The sequence below is a fragment of the Microtus pennsylvanicus genome, chromosome 3 (genome assembly GCF_037038515.1).
Source record: "Microtus pennsylvanicus isolate mMicPen1 chromosome 3, mMicPen1.hap1, whole genome shotgun sequence".
NCBI lineage: Eukaryota > Metazoa > Chordata > Mammalia > Rodentia > Cricetidae > Microtus > Microtus pennsylvanicus.
In genome coordinates this window covers 123,466,919-123,487,111 of record NC_134581.1, presented here as the reverse complement: position 1 = coordinate 123,487,111, position 20,193 = coordinate 123,466,919, and the positions used below count along the sequence as shown (strand labels likewise).

At 41.6% G+C, this 20,193-nt stretch overlaps 1 protein-coding gene across 1 annotated transcript in view; it reads right to left on the bottom strand.

The window, feature by feature from the left end:
- Tox (thymocyte selection associated high mobility group box) overlaps nucleotides 1–20,193 on the bottom strand; it is a 278,126-nt gene that overhangs the window by 112,960 nt on the left and 144,973 nt on the right. Inside the window, exons 2-3 of the mRNA XM_075967019.1 lie at nucleotides 18,722–18,787; nucleotides 2,315–2,557 (exon numbers count right to left, since the gene is read on the bottom strand). Coding sequence (XP_075823134.1) covers nucleotides 2,315–2,557; nucleotides 18,722–18,787 — 309 coding nt within the window. The remainder of the gene's footprint in view (nucleotides 1–2,314; nucleotides 2,558–18,721; nucleotides 18,788–20,193) is intronic.

The window sequence follows — 20,193 nt, the reverse complement described above, 5'->3', positions numbered from 1 at the left end:
AGATTTCCAAAACTCACAGCAAATTCCTCCCTGAGAATCTGCACATGTCGGCTCTTATAAGCTGTGTCGCTGTCGGAGGAGATCTTGAGAGATCTCCAAAGGAACATTAAATTTCTAGGATTTTCACTCTGAATTTTTCCTCCCTTCCACACATTTTTTAACCCCTCCAAAAGAATCTCACAGGAACAGGCTTGCGGAGCACATGTCATCTGAGCCCTGCAGCTATTGTGACCTTAACCCAAGCTTCCCTTACGCGTGAACACCTTTCCAGGCATGGAAGCCCCACTGAAGTTCTGTGGCTTCTTCGCTTGATTTTAAAGTGAAGTTTCGAGCTGACACATGTTTGTGGACTACACAGGGGTCTCTGTGATGCTCTGCCACGTGTCTTCACATGTGTGATGTTGAACTGTATGCATGCTTTTGTCGTTTATTTTTCCCGTGAATTTTCTAGCTGCTGCATGGACTTTGGGTAGGTGTGGGTGGAGGTCCTCTGTGATCCACAGCTGAGCACATGCCCCTGCGTGATGCTGAACGGTGTGGTGGGCTGTGACCCTATGGGCCGGAGCTACATTCCTAGGAAAGAGTTTTTTGGTTGTTGTCAGGAAGTATGATGATGTGTGAGCAGACAGCCTTAACATCTGGTCTTTTCCAAAGAAAGTGATCCTTGGTTTTTGTTTTTTTAATAATTAAAATGGGGGCTTATAAGGAGCTGCTCATCTTGAGATCCATATCTACTTGGGGATGATGCAGTCATGGTGTCCTAGCCCCCACCCCATCTTTGTCCTCACTGTTATCCCAGCAAAGTTCTTCCAGGTTTTCCCTGCAATCACTTACTATATCAATACTGCATAAGATGGTGGCCACCAGGTACATGCAATCTATGTCAAGATTATAAAATCAAAAGAAATAAAATTGTTCATATAACTCCAGGCACAGGGGATCTGATGCCCTCTTCTGGCCTCCTTGGGAATTTCATACACACGATATACAGACATTTATGGAGGGAAACACATAGACTCATAAAAATAAATTAGTCCATACTTAAATTTTTTAAAAGATGATGATTATGTTGGCACACATTTCTTCAGATTTACATATATGCATGCATTTTTAAGTATTCAACTTCAATTTTTAGGAGGAATATCATGTAGACAGTCTGGTGATGGTAATGTTTCTCACTTCTGACAATACTACAAATGAGTTTTCCCCTCTTGGCTGTGTCTATAGAGGCTGGATTCAGTCCTGTCCACTGTGTAGTGTTAGGTTTTCCAGAAAAGCCCTGTTGGGGTTTCTTTTGACTCTCCTGTCAGACATCCGAATCCCAGAAGAATTCCTGTGAAGCCACACACACAGAGACATTTCTACACACATGGGAGAACGGTGGTAGGGAACACTCTTTAAGAACTCAGAAACAAGATTCTCAGCTTGTTCCTTGTGACCCTGTGCTGACCAGAGAGGGACAACTGGATTGCTAACTGGTCAACCAACGAAAGCCCGGGAACATGAATGAAACCTCACTGTTAACCTATGAGGCAGGCTTGGTGCCCTGTTTTTCCCAGGCTGCAACACCAATGACCTCCCTTGTTCCCACTTCTAGGAGTGTAGACCAAAATTATGTTTGTAGACGACATTAAAAATCAGAATGAGGTCCTTTTTGATAAGCCAGTGTTTCTCAATTATGAGATGCTCCTTAGAAATACGGAAGTCTGGACTTCATAGGAGGGCCTGGGAACTCGACTTTTTGCTAATTTCTAGAGGGTAAGATTTTCATCTTTGGACACTTTAAAGTAACAGAATGCCCCGCTGGCTGAGACATCTTGATGGAGACCATTTCAATCAATAGAATTCCACTTCCAAAGCAGAAACAAAACAACTGCGTCCTTGCTACTCTTCAAAGCAAACGTGCAGAACCTCAGAGAGCAAATAACAAAATTGAGGCTGACATCGGGCACTGCCCAGAGGATGCAGGCATCTCACTTGTTGCTAGGAACCCAACATGAGCCCAGAAGCGATACCGCCGATAGTGACCTTTTATCTGGAATCTTGCAAGCCATTTTTTCCTAACAGCATCATCAACAGTATTTGGAACCTTGACAAATATGAGAGATTACACAAGCAATTCACTGATTTCAATGTAAAAATAATAAAAAATGACTTTAGAAATTTGCAAGATCTACAGAGACCATTGCTGTAGCTCAAACCTCTCCCTGGTTTTAGAAGGCCGTTAACACGATTTAAAGACCCTTGCATGGAGCTTTCCCTTGCATTTCCTGTGCCACCCAAGGCCAGCACAGTCAGACATGCCCATTCTTACCACAGAGATGGAGTTGGTGAGCAGTGTGCCGTCCTGGCCCAGCATGTTGGACACGGTGATCTCTGGCAGGTCCATGTTTTGCGGATGGAACGGAAGCAGGCCGTTGTGGTTCATGGGGTGACAGAGGGAGTGGTACCCCGACTCCACCTCATTCAGGTGCACCAGAGAGTGGTCGGGAAGGGAAGGAGGTGTGATGGGTGGAATGTTAAAGTCTTCACTTTCCAGACTTGGGCCAGGGTAGGACTGAAAGACAGGAGTTACACAGACGGCTGTTAGCATCCACTTGGTCACTACTGTCAAGCGCAGGGGCACAGTGGCCCTCTGGTGATACCTACCAGAAGCATTACAGATTTGGCTAAGATATTCAAACATTGGGATCACCCTGGTGCTTTGTGTCTCTTATGTATAGAAGATGCCTGTGTTACATCCTCTGCTCTTGAGACACCCTTTTTTGGTCGAAAACCTGCCTCTGTTATGTGGCTTATTTTCCTAGGAAGTTGAACTCAACCAGATTTCAATGATTCCATTCAAATTTTTTAGAGTATTAATCTAACTGAATACCTTTTTTCCCCCCTGAGAATTGTGGCAATTTATAAAATTGTTTGATCAAACATGTTTCATTAGACTCCCTACTGCTAAGATTATGGGATGTAGTAAAAATGAATTCCAGAAGTCTGGGGCAGTTGCTTTTCAGTGTGAAAAACCTAACAACTTATAATTTAAAAAAAAGTTGTTAGTTAAGAAGTAAGCTAAGTCTGTGCCTACGGGTGTATTCATTGAAAGTTTGTAACACTTTTAAAATGCTATTAGATGCTAACTTTGTCACTAACATTTTACCATCAAAATAAAAGTGAAGATTGTTCTCATGACCTCTGTGAACATTTATTTGATTTTCTCCTAAAGGCTGATAACACTGCAACCATTTAAATTCATCCCCTTCCACAGTGAAAGACACAAACACTATTAATACTATATAATAATGATTATGAAATAAAAGTTAATCAGTAAAATAAATAGCATTAACACATCAGAGATTGCTTTTTTATGACGTAGCTTGGAAACAGGAAGAGATTGAAGAGGAAGAGAAAGGGTATATGAAGACAAGCCTGCTTAAGAAGAGAATATGGGAAAAGTTGAAAATGGGAGAGGGAGCTGAATAAACATTGTTAGCGATTAACATCAATATACAGGGTCAGAAAGAACTTATTTTGTTAAACAGGTGTCATAATAGGAAAGGAAACATTCTGGCCCGGATAATTCTTACAAGTCAATCTTTCAAATTCCAGGGGCCTTAAAGGTTGGTGTGCGCGGGTAACAAAGATTCTCTTGTCTAACTGTACAGCGCCTGCTACAGTGTGTAAGATTTGAAATGCGCAGGCAGAGTGGAGGAGCCAAAGAAAGTAGTGTTCTGTGTTCATTGGGTGTTCAGCCAATAAGCTTTATGCCTCCCTGTCCAAATGCCTGGGGTTATGTTTTCCAGATGGCGTCTATTTGTCTAACAGAAAGAAAATCTTCAACTTGCACTTGCTAAATGTTGAACAAGTTCTGATGTATTTGCTTAGGTGCTGTCAGAAGGCACAATTAGACGAAGAGCTACTTGGAACATCTGGAGTCTGGAGGTGCTCATGAAGAAGAATGTGCAGGTAACATCCAAAGGCCGTGAAGGGAAGGTTTGCAGCCTCTTCACAGATACTTTTTCTTAAATATACAACAGTCTGCTTAAAAAAAATACCACCAGTTCTAAAAGTTTAGTGACCCTTACTAAAGTCTTTCATTAGTAGTGTAATTTTTTTATGTCTCAAAAACAATTTAGTGCCCTGTGTCAATATTGTAAGTTTGGTTACCTGGAAATACAGACCCCAGCTCACAGCTCCTTGTAGGAGTATTCAGTCTAAGATACGAAAAGACCCAATGAAGAAGGAGGAAACTGTGTATTTCGCCACTACTGTGTCACATAAAGTACGGCAAAGGCCCTTTCACTGTCCTGTCTTCATGAAAGCCTTAGAACCACCTTCTCTGTGTGGCTCTTGTTCCTCCTTTTGCTGATGAGGAAACTGGGGTCCAGAAGCTCTGTAGTGACTGACTTAGTCCGTGTGTGTGGGAAGAGTGAAAAAGGAAAGAAGCCATTTTACCCCTTCCCTCCCTTTCTCTCTCTTTGTTGGGATCCAACCCAGGGTTCTGCAGATGAGAGACTGCTGTCCCTGAGCTCCATTGCTAATTGTTACCATTTTATCTGACCGAATGATGCAAAACACCTTTGTTACACAAACTGTCCACACTTTCAGAATTATGACCGCCACCAGCTTACTCTTCCTTGTCTTAAATCCTACCCACCAAGATGAATTATTTGCTTGACATAAGCACAAGAATTCACAATCTCTCCGCCGGCATTGCAGATCCTGAGTTTTTGCTGCACAGCGTTTAAGACGTAAATCGGTGCCTGTTTGAAACTTTCCTCCATAAGGCAAAACTAACACAGCAGTAAGGCAGAAAGCTGGTTTTAATTTCAGATGTGCCATTAACCGTCCAAAAATACTCAGGGATATTTCAGTCAGGGTGTACCGTGACTTTACATTCTAGAGTTTCTTCGGTAGTTAAATCTTAATTTGTGGAGTTTGAAGGGAAGGTTTAATTGGTATCGACTTACACTCGGTGATAACAATTGCACTTCAATTTAGCTAAGCTACATGGTTTATTTTCATGTAATTACACATTAAGGTTATTTAATCCGTACAATTATATGCCAAAGCCGCAGACTCCACAACTTAACTGGTAATGCGTAGTTATGTGGGTCAAGAATTTTAACAACGTAAGGTTACTTAGCAGTTCTGTCTCTTACATCTGAAGCCGTGATGTGGTTATTTGCCACGAGCCTATTAGAGAGTAACTGATGCCCTATAAAAGTACCATTGTAATTCTTTGAGCGTCAGAACGTACCAGGAGTTTTTAGAAGTGCAACTGCAGACGTATTTTTTTTTTTGAACATAGAAATGAATCTCCAGTGCTGGCTTCTATGACAAGGCAGGTAACTCTGATTCCAGACCTGACTTGGGGGTGTGTTAACAAGTGAGATTTCTGTTACATCCAGTTTGGAGGGACACAGCACAATAGGGTGTGATTCAATTATTTTTTTAAAACATTTATTTATTTATTATTATATACAATATTCTGTCTGCGTGTATGCCTGCAGGCCAGAAGAGGGCACCAGACCTCATTACAGATGGTTGTGAGCCACCATGTGGTTGCTGGGAATTGAACTCAGGACCTTTGGAAGAGCAGGCAATGCTCTTAACGGCTGAGCCATCTCTCCAGCCCCCATGATTCAATTCTTATTCGTGAGAGTGCTTGTTAGGATGGGTATTTAGCATTTGTTGAATGAATAAAAAAAGAAGATCACCAAATGCATGCATTCATGAATGAATGAGTGCGAAACTCTGTGTTTCAAAGCACGAAGCTTGTGAATATATTTCAATTATTTCCCAGGCTTAAATGATTATCTTCTGTACCCAAGATTACCCTGCGCAGTTCATAGCACAGAGGGCAACAGTCACCTCACACCGTGCCCAACAGTCAGACTGTCCTGTGAGAAGAGTGATGGCTGCAACAGCCCAAGGGAGTCTGGGCAGAGTGACTTCAGGGTCCAGTGTCTGAGTGTCCCATGACCTGGCCTGGAAGGGACTTCTTTCCCATCCCAGAGAACATAAACAATTCATAACACAGTTTATGAACTCTGACTCTCAGAACTGTTGGCACCTAATTCTCTCAGTGTCGTGAGGGCACCTGGGGTGACAGCTAGGGAGCCTGAGGTCAAGTCATGGAAAGTCTGAGCCCCATCTTCAGAGTCTGCTGAAAGGAGTGAGAATTCTGATCACAGCAATAGAACATTCCAGAAGGACCAGCTTGGTAAGACTAAGGTAAGGCCATCCTGTGCACACAGGACCAGATGTAGTACTTACTCATCAATATGGTCCCTTTCTGTTTCCCACTTAGTTTTCCCCTCCCATTGTGGCCTGGATTCTAAGCAATCAACCCTCCCAGGAACAATGATCATGTGATCCTTTCTAAGGTCTCCATATTCCTATAAGGCAATAATGCTACTTTTTAAAAAATAGCTTGACATAGAGGTTACCTTAGAGTTTATCCTATGTACTAGGAGGCTCCCTTGGGCAGAATGCAGAGAAAGATAGGTACAAAGTTTCAAAGTGGTACTGACTTCTTGGTTAGCATCTATAGTCTCATATCAGAGGCCAGAATCTAAACCATTTGCCTCCCTTGCTTCCTACAAATACGGAAGCCATTGATCACCATCTCCATAAATAGAAGGAAGTACTCAGGGACAGCGAGGTAAAATGCATTCCTATACTTTCCATTTTCCTGTTGAAATTCGCCTTGATGAAAGGTAATTTGGAAACAGGCATGCAAATAAACTAATCTAAGCACATTTGCCATGATCCAGTGACGCAAAAGAACTCAGAGCTCCCTTGATTGCAGGCTCTTCACTGCTCACAGACACAAGGAGCTCTCATGGCAATACAGGTGCTGAACCTCACTGTGTTCTGCAGAATCCAACCACCACTGAGCGCGGGCTGGGACAGGGCATACTAGAAGGGCTCAGTTAATTCTGGAAAAACAAGTGAACTAGGCTTCAAGGGGATTGTTTGAAGCATTAAAGTAGCAACTTTAAACTGTTCTCCTCTTCAAGAGAGTATGTTTGTAGTTGTAAATAGCCAGGATCCGTGGCTATTGCAAATCATTTTATTTTTTTTTATTTTTTTGATTTTTATTGAGCTCTACATTTTTCTCTGGTCTCCTCCCTGCTTCTCCCTGCTCCCCCAAAAAACTGGAAAAGTGGTATCTGCCCATTTCACCCAGAAAGTGCCACCTCGTTCTCTGATGAGGCTTGGATGGGCTGCGAATGGTAATGATTCCTTTAGTGACCACAAAGAGTCACCACCTGTTGGAAAGTCTTGCAGCTATGGAGTTCAACAGTTAAGTCTGCCTTTAGGGTCTTTAGAGCACTCAGGAGTTTGGTGTCTGAAGCAAGTTTTGTAGTCCTCTTGAGCCTATTTTGAAACTCAGTTCATATAGATTTTAGGAGCATTTAAAACATACATTAAAAGCCCAATAGTTTATGTTTTCCAGATAAAATGTGCCTGGAAAGGGGCTGTTGCTAAATAAATTTGTAAGTGTCTTAGACTGGGTCATGTCTGAATGTCTAATAAAAATATACTATTATAATAATAATACTTCCAGACAGTCTGTTGGGGGCTGGATGTTTAACACACTGAGATTATATAGGCCTTGCTATCTATTTGCCATTGATAAGACCCGGTAATGGAGAAATGTATATTTCTCCATTTGTTTTTAAACAAATATTAGTGTATTTAAACAAACAGCCAAAATCAAGTTTCACACTTAGTTGAGTGGAATTAGATTGCATGTCTTTATTGTCGTGCGTGTGCTTGCATGTGTATATGCACACCAGTAACATATATGGGTCTATGATGTAGGCACATGTTTGTGTGCACAGGGCATGTGCAGTACGTGTGCATGTGCGTGTGTGTTGTGTGTGTGTGTGTGTGTGTGCATGTGTGTGTGTGTGTGTGTGTTAGTACAGGCCATAGATAAATGCTGGGTGCCAGAGGAGGGCATCAGATAACTTGGGAACAAAGTTACAGATGCTTGCTGTCCGTCACGTGGGTGTCAGGAACTGATCCTGGGTCCTCTGGGACAGCAGTCAGTGCTCTTAAGGTGTGAACCATCTCTCCAGCCCTGTCACCTTAGTTTCGGAAACAAGGTCTCTCACTAAACTTAGAGCTTGCCTACGGAGTTGGCTTTTCGGCCAGGGAGCTCCCATGATTCTCCTGGCTCTATCTTCCCAGCTCTAGGAATAGAGGCATAGGGACCTACACCTGGCCTTTATAGGGACTGGGGATTGAACTCATGTCCTCATGCTTGTGTGACAGGCCCTTGCCCAACTGAGGTGTCTATCCAGTCCCTACAGCGTGTGTTTAAATCAAAGAATAAAGTCATAGTGAGCAGAGAGTGTGCAAGGAAAACTGAAAAGATGGGACTGACTTACTCGGGAAAGCCAATAACTTGGTTCCTTAAGGAGCCCTGCAGCCATGCACCCTGGAACTGCTGCGTTCCCATCCAGGCCAAACGTGGAAGCATTTGTGAGCCCAAACGGCCACGCCAACCATGCACAAACAATGTATTGCCAGCCTCCTGGTTGTATCCTGGATTTGGGGTGTGTGTCGGGGGTCTCCCGGGGCAATTTTTGGCAAAGAGGCAAATTGCTAAGGAAAGGGTTCAATTCTAAGCCTACAACCAAAGAGACCAGGGTTAGCTAAAATCCAGGGAACATTCTGCTTAGCTTTGGATGGATCTGCTTGCGGGGGCCATTTTAGCCATTTGACTAAAGCCAACATCATGCGTAGGTCTCAGTCTCCTGACTGTTTAATTGCATCGGTACTCCCTTCATGAGTCACCCTGCTTTACAGACCCCATGCCCTGAGTTTCCTGTTTACATTATTTTCTCCGTCTGCAGCCCACATTTCCTTTTCTACAGCCTGGTCTTTATTTTGTCCTCCCATTCCACATCACTGCATCTGCAAGTGGAATGTTAATTACGCTGACTTTAGTTTGGGCCATAGAGATTTCAGGTTTTCATATCATCCAGTGAGAGAGTTCATTCATACTGACCAGAAACAAATAATAAAGAGTTTCTTGTAGTTTTTTTGTCTTTTCTTCTCTTTCCAAAAATCTAATCTCTACCAGTGGGGCATTATATTTTGTGGGTCCTGACCACATATTGCAATCATTATGCATAGCACTCAATCTCTGGTGACAAGAAGTCCCATAACTCAGAAGAATTCAAAAGATAGCATCTTGTACACATCTTTAAATTATGTGATGGACTCATGCAGCCATGCAAACACCAAAAATATGGCTATAGTTAGAGTGCTGTAAAATATGGTTCTCATATAAAACATTATTTGAAAGATAAATAAATACTACTGCCATCAAACATATCCAGGATGCCTTAATTTTTAATCTGTAACGTAATTCCTGAAAGTCAAGGGCAGAAAAATGCCAATGTTTAAACATGTTTTATCTTCTGTTATTGAGTATTCTCACTGCAGGATTCAAACAAATCAATGGAAAGCAAAGTGAGCTGAGAAATTTAGCTGAAAAAAATTCCAAAAACCAAAACTAAACTCAACACCCCCGCCACCATTCTCCATACACATTCTGAAGTTCAAACCCTGCAATGCAGAGGTGATTTTCCCCAAAGGCTTTGAACAGCATCAGTTAAATCTCTAATTTCTTTTGAGAAGACCTCCAGAGTTAGATCTTTTTCTGATTCCTTTGTGTCTGCATGAACAAGGGTTGATAGCTTGAGACTAAAATGTATTGCTGTAGAAAGCCTTGGTCTGTTACATAAATCATCTTAACACTCAGCAAGAATTGTCCAACAGTGCCATTGATGTGCCCAAGCCAATGATCCTGAAAACAACTTTTTTCTTTCTTCACATGCTAGACAATAGCCATAAATCATCTTCATTTAAAAACACACAATCTACTAATTTTTCAACCAATAGTTATCAAAAAAAAATTTGGGGCAGAAAGCATAACATTTATTTTAGTTTTGCTCATTAATTTTTAGAACCTTGTTAAAAATAGATAATTCATGTTCATTGAGTATAGAGACGTTTGTTGAATGCCTAATATGACTATGATGTTAAAGATATTCTGCAAAGAGCAAGTTGAACTACAAAAAAAAAATCAGAAAACAGTCTGTAGGAAGGAGCAAACTGGAAAGCAGAATAGGAAATCCAAGTCCCCTGTAAAGGCCATATGCTTGAAATGTCAAACTAGGTGATCACAGAAGGCAATGGAAGGGGAATTGTGTGCGCCAGAATGTTAAAGTGTTGCTATGTGCAGATTACACAGACCAGAGGGCATGCTGATCAGATCTTTCTGTTCAATGTGCTGAGGGAGGACTGTGATGTGGACCCAGGCCTGAACAGGCAGCTGCAACGAGGTTCAAAGTAAGGCCTTCCCCGGCAAGACCAATGTCACCAATCAAAGCAGAGTGTGGTATGGAGCCAGAGCAGACCTCTGCTGGCACTGGGGTGTAAGAATAGAGCTTAGTTAGAAGAAACCAGGATGCAAACCTGTGTGAATCTAGAAAATGGGGTCAACCTGAGCATACCCCAAGAATCCAGGAGCTAGGACTGGGGAGCTGAGGTCAGATTAATAAACTGGACCTTCAAGCATTCTGGGAGTCACGAGACCAGCACTTACACCAGATGTGCATGGGACATAGTTGCCTGACCCACATCTGTCTGGTAACAAAGAGCTTCTTCTGCCATTCTTTATTAATGATCTTGGAAAGAGAATCGCTTCCTGTTAGGGTGTCCTCACAGTATATTAGAGGACATTTTAAAACCAATTATGGGGTGTGGTTGTCATAAATAAGGGAAGACAAATGTGAAAACAGTAACCAGTTCCCTGACAAAAGTGTGCACCCTCTACTCATGTGGGTCATGAGGGAAAGCCGGCCAAAGCTGAGGAATTGCTTCAAGACCGCGGTGAGGGCCATACCTGATTTTCAGCAGCAGGCCACTGTTCCATGTTTGCTGTTTACTGGGCTAAATGAAGTATTTCGTTTCAATGTTTAATATATAATCCTAGATAAAATGTAACATAGACTTCCTCAACTGTTTTCTTTTTTAATTCTTATGAGTGGATACACCCAGAGATCTTATTTTACAAATTGTTTTATATAAATAGCCCAAGTAGACCAAGTTTTGAAAAAGATGAACAGCTCTGAAATGTCCATCTGTCCAGGGCCTTTCTACTGCACACTTGATATTCCATTTTGACCTTGGTTTTCATTCTTACTAGGAAAAATCCTTTCACAGGGGTCTGATTTAGGAGATAGAAGCGCCAGGCACAAATTTCGAGCACCTCTTAGTAAGAACCACCACTTTGTTTCTTCAGTTTTCAGGCTCTAAGACTATACACTAGAGACAACGGCGACTAGCTCACGCAGAGATTGTCATGGTGAAATAAGAAAATGGAAGAATGTACAGGCTATGGGTGATGCTCTCTCTGGTTCAGGAGAAAGCAGTCAACAACTGTAAGATATATTTATTTCAACACTGTGTAATTCAACCTTTTCACATATGATGATCACCAATGGGTTCTACTGCTAATGAACACCAGTTAGACCATTGTTTAAATCTGTGTATATAATTTCATTGTTCGGTAACTTATTTCATGTGGCTTTAATTTTGACTATCGAGACTTTCCCCAATTTTCCTGTTATGAATCACTGTAGTGAATCCTATCTATTTATTTCCTTAGACTATCCTACAGTTCTATGTTTATGCTCAAACGGAATCACAGGGGGCTAAAAAAATTTCATGTTTAAAATAGTGTGTTGAAATCTAATAAATTTTGTCAACGTATTAAGTAAAAAAAAAAAAAACCCAGAACTTATGGCTTTCTCCTGTTCCTAAGTATGTGTAAAATGAGCAAATCTGGCAGGGTTTCTGGGCTTCAGTCCCCATGTCTGCAGTGTGTACCTGCAGCGGTGCAGAGACCAACTGTCTAGTGGGGGGGGGCAATCACCATGCATGACAAGCCAATCCAGATGCTGCAAACAGTCACCTACATAAACATAAGACTTTTATATGTGAGCAGAGATGCATTTGCTGACTCTGTAGCTTAAAAAGTTCAAGAAACTATTGTTTCATTTGATCCAACCTAGTGTTTCTCTAAGCACCCTACACATGTGACACCGTGCAGCTCTCTTCATGGGGAAAAGGACTGAGGCTGAGATGCCAACAAGTGACAGAATTTTAAAATTGAATGAAGCCTCATTGGGCAAAGATGGAGGCTACCCTTCCCGAGCCCAAAGAGTTCACGTCAGATTCACTTTTCGGTGTTTTCCACATCACTCAATCTATCTCAGCCTCCTTGATCGGTTATAAGGATAGAAGGAGATGTTGGTAAAGCTTTTCCTTAGTTTCCCTGGCAGAACTTGGTAGTTGGCAGCACTTTTAGTTTTATGAATCTAATTCATACTTGACATGAGGATGGGGCATACTAACTTAATCTTTCAGCAAACTTAAATGTCCTACTAAAATTCATCCTCCGCTTCAGAGCATAAGAAATAGATGACAAATGAATGAAACAAGATGGCGGCCGAGTAAGATGGCCAGCCTTGTGACTGTCTCCTCAGTGGAGCAGGATGGTAGCTGAGTAAGATGACCAGGCTTGTGGCTGTCTCCTCAGAGAGGCTCACATGACCAGCTATACAGCCACTAAGCTGCCTTCACAAAAGCATGGACCCTGAGAAACTGGCTATCCCCCAGTTTCTGGTTTCCGAAATAAAGACCCCCTTTGAGTACGGATAAGGATGAGTTCAGCTTCCCACAAAAACATGTGCCGTGTAGAGCTGCCACCCCTTACCCTCATGCCCTCTAAAACCTTTCTGCTTTATGATTTCAGGAAATAAGAACTCACAGTAGGCTTAGTTCTTGGAGAATGCCCTTCCCACTGTATCCAGAAAAGCTTTCATTGTTGGTCTCAACCCGTGACCCACAGAGATCTGGTGAACTATCCCATCTCAATAATTTGGTGCTGATCTTAGCAGTCACTTCACTTTCCTGGTGACAGATCAATAACCAGAACCAACAGACATCTAGGACAGTATGGAGAACACATTCTGAGGCCACCAACTGAAGCCAACCTCTTAGGGATTCTACTAAATATTTTAACTATCCATACTATTAAATCAGATAGGTGAGATGAAGCAGAGAAAAAAATACAGAAATAAATCAAAATTAAAGTGAAACCTCTTTGAGCTTCTGGGAAGTGTAGCTGGTTGTGTTTCCAAACCCAGGCACTGAAACTACTGAGGGAAACTTGACACTTCTGAAAGGTGTTTGGGGTGGCAGGTGAGGGGACAACAGAAAGAACCAGAGATCTGGGGTGAGTGGAAAAAAAATCCCTCAGGCCTTGGCATTGTTCTTGTACTAACATGAACATAATCTTTCCTACTTGACATATTAAGGTTTTGGTAATTGTTTAGAACAAACTTTAATTGCCTTGGAAACGGTTGGCACACACAGGCATCATGACTCAACACTACTGTTCGGAGACTGAAATGCCACTATGTTTTTAGGCATTCTTTGGTGACAAGTTTATTAGGACTGATCCAAAATAGTGTGCTATAAACACACATTTGAACACAAAAGGTCAGGCTCATCGAGGTGTTATAAAAAAAGAAATTCAAAGTATAACTGCGAACAAGGCAAAGAATTAGTTTCAAACTATTCTTTGTGTGATGGTCAGCTGTGTTCTATTGCACAGGCCTCCCCCCCATTGCCTGCCAGGCTTCCAGTCTCTGGAGGTCCCCCCTCCCCATGGAGCCAACCTAGCTCCAAATGGAGCCTGGCATTTCCGAGATCTGTTTTTACCACTAATGCGGTTCCATTCACATGTTTTCATAATTTTTATCACTTGAGATGCATTTCCCTAATGCCTGAAAAAACAGACTATTAGACAATTATAATGAAATGCTGCAGCATGCCCGGCAACAAACATTCATTTTCTGAAAGTAAAAAATGAGTCTTATATTCACAAATCCCACCGCTTGGAAATGTATATGATACACAACATTTAACCTGTCAGCAGCCTCATTAGTGTCAATGAGTAGAAACTGGCAATCAGGGGATGGTGAGCTTCACATGTGTTTATGTTTTAAAATGTTCCCGAAATAGCTCTGCTGGCAGGGTTGAAACACAACCCTTCCCTGGGACAAATGGCGCTCAGTCTCCATTTTACGGTCTATTTACATTTTTAAGAAATTTGTATTTCACACATGGATCGTCATTTGTAATTAACAGAGCCAACAGTCTGCAAAGTAATCATGAAATAAAATAGTAATTAATAATGACGATAAATTTAAGTTTAACCATGCTGGTGCATAAGTGTTCCAGAAAATACACAAGAAAACTGATGCACCTTTAACGAGCGTGAGTTCAACAGTGTCTGTTTGTATGGTGCTGGTATTCAGTATCCACACAACCATTAAGACATTTTCATAAAGTGGAAGAAATATGTGAGCTATTTCAAGATATAATGAAGAGAAACAGACTTTCATGTAAGAAGCCAATTTAGGAAGAAAACAACATAAACAATAGTAACTTGTGTGTTCAAGTGAGGCATCTTTTAAATTTTGAGTAATGAAGATGTCAAGCCAAATGCTAGAGTAGTTTGACTTAATTAGGTGGCCTATTTTTCCAGGCATCCTTTCATTTCCCATTGAAAACTCAGCTTGTATGCGAGGCAACAGGAGCAATTTTGTCTGTAATGAATACCTCAGGGACTGCACAGTAATCACGTGGATGTGGGATTGAGGACTGGTTTGAGTAACTAGTCTGTGCTTGCTAAGATGCCAGACTCTGTTGGGCTAACTAGATTACTCAATGCATGCAGCTTCATCATTTTCTTGGGCCAGTGGTCAAAAAGTCAAGTTTACTTCAGAAAAATTTCCAAAAGGAACCAATCTAAAAGCAATCGGTCTAATCTGTAGTTCAAATTTATGACACAATCATGGATGTTTTATGGCCCATGTTAAAGGATTTTTTTCTTTAAAAATACTCTTAAAAACACTACTACCCTTTCTATGCTCTTTTTGCCATACCTCATTTATACTCTGATCTAGAGTGTTTTCTCATTGGGAAAGCATAAATTACAAAATAGTCATTGGCGTGCCTGCAAAGTTTAGAACATCATTCTAAGAACAGGTTTGAGAAAACATTGGTGCAACAATGAACTTAAAGAGTCAAGTGGCCACAGGGCTATGGGATTGTTAATTACAAACAGCAACAAGTTGCTGTGACAAAGATTCCTGTTATTGCAGAAGAAGAAAGAACGGGAAGCCATGACATACACCCAAGAATAAGCTATCTCAGGGGCCACAGAGAGCACTGATGAAGAAAACCAGATGATACTCATCCCTGTGATGTCCTTAATTTAGAAGGTCGCTGGCATCTTAAGACACATCTGAGAAGCAATGGAAGGCGCTGCACTGCTGCTGGGACCCAGAGAGAAGAACTTAACATGGTGAGCCATAAGCAGGGCAGCACAGACGGTGGAGCCTAGATGCCTGATGGAAGGTTCTGATGGAAATCCTGTTCAGGCAGGAAGCCCAGCTCCCCACCACCATGCTATGCTTTCTGGCATAATAGTCTAGATAAATTCTAAATAGATATTGTTATATCTATTTACGATATGCAGCAAGATATGGGGCTCATATACATAAAAATGGTTGCAAGGATGAGTGTGGCCACCATCACAGAGGAGCCCTTATCTATGTGTGTGGCAAGGATAGCATCCACTCACTTGGGAGATCTCAAGGATGATAATGATGGTCTTCAAGCTCCATCTCCTGACTTGTTCTCTCTACATGTCCACTCTGGTATCTTAGTCTAACTCCGTTGTCTCACTCAGGGGTGGCAAGAAGGCTGAGGGCTCTGAGGGACTTCTGTCCCCTTCTCATCTGGCTCTCCTATAGTCTCTTCACACTTTCTCTCAAATTGGACAACCCTGATCCTGCAAGATCATGCACTATCTAGCAACGTGGTCCCTTCAGACAGGGTTCGGATGATTATATTCCAGGTTAAAACAAGGTGAATAGCCCAAGTGCCCAGAACGGCTACACCTGCTAGAGCAGAAAATAGTCAGTTTTGCAAGCATGGTGTCAGGGTGCAATGGCGGTGTTATGGGCTTTTATTACATACTCGTCAGTCTTATTATCCTGGTGTATTCCATTTAAAACCTGCCTATCAATTACCAAACCATATGCAAAACATTTTAAGGGTCTGTATACACTAGTTTAAGAGGTAGGGAGTGCACTTGGCAGATAGGGCAAGGAGCCCTTTGAGACTGTCTAAAAGAATATCATTAATTTTTACAGGGTTCTTTCATTTCTGGAGCAGTTCCAGCCTAGGCTTTCTATAAAAATCTTCTCAAGTTAAGGATTATGCTGTATGCTTGCAGAAGCATTGCAGCAAAAACCCTTTTCCATATGCTGCTACTTAGCAACCTAGTCCGTACGTTCCACAGCAGGCACTGAGCTGAAAACTGAACAGGAATTAAAATGTTGAGTGCAGCCATGAGCAGAGTTGTCCGGGACGACTAAGCTGTGCAGCTGTTTGATGTGAGGCAGGAAACGGAACAAAACTCTTTGCTTTCCTCCAGGATGACTGAGATCTTATTTATGGTTGCCTCAAGGATACCTTGATTGAAATTCCCCCAAAAGAACGGGTAATGAATTCTTGAACACAGTATATTGCAGGAAACAAAAAGAATATTAAGTGCAAAGTTTACCAAAGGCCTTTTGACTCGGGTAATTTGTGAAGTTCATTTGTATTACCTTTCATTAGTCTAACTCTCAAAAGAACTCATTTTCAAATGTAAAACAAAGCAAAGCACGTGCATACACTCTGCATTGTTTACACAGAAATACCTTGCTGCTGGCTCACTAAGCCGCCATATCTTTAGGAAGCACAGAATTATTTACATCTCTTTATTCCTTTATTATAAACAATCACCGCATTGGAAATAGTCTTACGAACTCCTGACCAAAACATTATGAAAAACAGTGCTGGTGGTTTGATTTTAGAAAGGAATTAATATTCCGCACTGTAGTCAAATTTAGAACTCTAAGGAGCTGAATTGAAAAGATGCAGATATTCTGAAGTTGCCATTCTTTATCCAAAACTCCTTAAGACGGACATAATGATTCTCTGCGAGCGAGCAGCTGCCTTATAACAGTAATCATTTATTGAGTTTGTGTTTCTACTGTTTCAAACAAATTCAATTAGCCTTCACACTTCAAAACCCTAAAGGCCCAAAGAGATGGTACTGGCTTGCTTTAATCTAATAGTAATACTAAACTTGTCAGTACAGTTTTGGGATTGATGGTTAGAAGCAAATTAATAGTAACATTTTTCATTTTTTAATCAAACAGTCCTATTCAGAACTACCTATGGGTCCTGGAGGGTATTTAGCGGCAGGAATTCAGGGAAGGAAGGATTCTGCATGCAAAGCGTGCCTTTCAGAGAGGTGCATGCACCGATGTCCTCGATAGTGTGGGAGTCGGCAGAGTCTGGGTCTCTGAACATCATGATGACCTTTATGGTTGGACCATATAGTGGAGCGTCTAGAATGTCTGTCAGACATGGCAGTGGTCATAATGACTCCTAACTAAATGCTGAGTTCATGGAAGTGTGCATGCCTGTTGTTAGGGAAGCAGAAGACACTCGCTCACAGGCAGCCCTCCTACTCTGTGCACTAGGCTACGTTTTCTGACAACCACCATGAAAGAAAACGCTGCTGTACATAGGCCCTTTGCACCCCCTCTCCTCTCAGTGGTCAAACAAACTCAAGCCAATAAATAGGCACTGAAAACTACTACTACCTGGGAGTTCATGCTTTCAGTGACTGGTATATGAAATCCCCGGCAAATGTGATTTTTACTATTGAAGAAAAAAAAATAGATTCATGTCCATGCGATGCTCCTGTGAACTCTCCTCACTCGCATTTATTCGCTTATTTATTTTTGCTTATAGTGTTCTGATATTCTGTGCTCTCCTGGCACCCTAGGGCAGTTATAATTTTGCTTTAACTGCCCTCTCCAGATTAGAGGGCCCGGTTTTAAGTATCTAAAAATAAATAGCCAAGCATTTACTTTTATAAATGTAACCATTTACATTCACGTTCCACTTTCGCTGTCACTTCTCATGATTAAATACCTTGTCAACCTTTCCCAGGGAAATGGACACAAAGGTGCCCTTGAAAGATTTCAATCATGCTTGTGCTCGGGGACCTAAAAGCCATTCTCCCCCCAGCCCGCCCGAAAGTCCTAAAAGCAGCCATCTAGGACTCAGCAGCCGTAGGACCTCAGTGATGAACAATATGCACGCTTGAAGAAGGTCCCACTCAGTTGATAATTGAAGCTATTGGTGGCATGTGTAGCTTCCAATGATAAACTCATCCACCGGCAGCAACACAAATAACTTGCACCTGTAGCAACTTTATTTCCTAAAGGTAACACAACTGTTTGGGAAAGCTCACGCTGGCAAAACAGCTGCTCGCCATTCTGGAGGGGAAGCAAGGTAGCAGCATCCCTCAACAAATGCCAAAGCTGGTGTTTTATCAGCTCCATCTCATTAACTGGAAACAAGGCTTAAATGCTTTGTTTATAAATTATGATTATTCCTGATTGCGGCAGTTACTGATAGTGCTACTCATTTGCAATGCAACTCTTTGAATTTGTTTAATTACAATTTGAAACAAGGCAGAGAAGATTAATTAACCCACCTGGCTGGCTGGCACATAGTCCTGGCTCGGCTCTGTCATGCTCATATACATGTTCTCACCGTCAAACTGCGAATAAAATAATAGTAAACATTGAGCAATCTTGACTGTGTGTGTGTGTGTGTTTGTGTGTATGTGTATTTCTTTCTCCGCCCCCCACCTCCCCACCATCAAACTGGAAAACAGTAGCCACTAAAAAAAAAAAAAAACAACATGGCTGAGAATATGAAAAATCTGTCATAGTAAGTGGGCCACATCTTTCCTTTGATGTTTCTGTTGTCATCTTTCCTGACCCTGTGTGTCAGTGATTTGGAGTAATTAGTGCTCTAGTAATTACAGCAAGCAAGCAAGAAATGAATGGTTCCCTTTCATCTGCAATCTGTTTTAAAACAAAATGGCTCATTTTGCACGCCGTGTATACATACTGCAGTTGGGCTGTAATGAAGTATTAAATGAACGGCATGCTTTCCGAAAGAAAAAAAATAAATGGAAAATACAAGGAGGCACAGCTCCGTGCATTCTGAGTTCAGCTCTCAGGAAAGAAAAACTGCAGAGTTTCATAATGGACTAAAACTGGCTTCCCTCTAACAGCCTTTTGATTAGAAAAGCATTTTAAATTTATAGTAGCATTCAAAGAAAGCATGTGCCACCATAACCGCAGCGAAGAACGGAGTATAAGAATAACAAAGAAAACCAACAATAACATACAGGTACCATGATCAAATTTCTTTTCCTGAAATTTTTCAAATACATAGAACGAGTACAAACAGACCAGTGCATACAAATTAACCCTTATATTTGCAAGTTAGGAACAAGAGAGGAGGAGGAGGGTATTCACAGGGCAGCCCTGGTGCAAAACTATCACACAAGCCATAACATGGACAGCCACATGCACAGGGCCCTTGGTGACTCTGGCTTTGAACCGCTCCATTCAATCTGTGTCTATCTTGAGTCACTTGGCAAATGAGGCAAGTATTCCTCTTCAGTTAAAGTATGGTTTTTCCTAAGGTAATCATCAAATGGGCCAGTATCGCCAGCTTCAAAGCTAGGTGTAGATATGTGCTCAGTGACAGGCTTCTCAAACAGAGGAACTTGCAAATGTGAGAATCCACTTGTCAAAACGAAATGATCATTGATAGAAATACAAGTTAATGGTAACATGGAACCTTTTACATACCACCAAACTGATAGAGGAACAGAAAGCCATGAGTCAGAGACATGCTAATCTATCACCTATGGGTTACTAGCCCTCTAAGAATGCTATACAAGCCCCCACAGATGCATCAGAGCCTCTGCTATACTCAGTAATAGAGATTCAGTGGTAAAAGTCCCCCTAATGACACTGGAACACTCATCAGGTTCACCTCAAAGACTGAAAGGATTTCTTCGTGTACCACCATATAAACACATCTCATATCGTGCACACTCCTGTCTCGAGGTCACAGAATCCTTTATCGAATGACACGGTTGTTTGT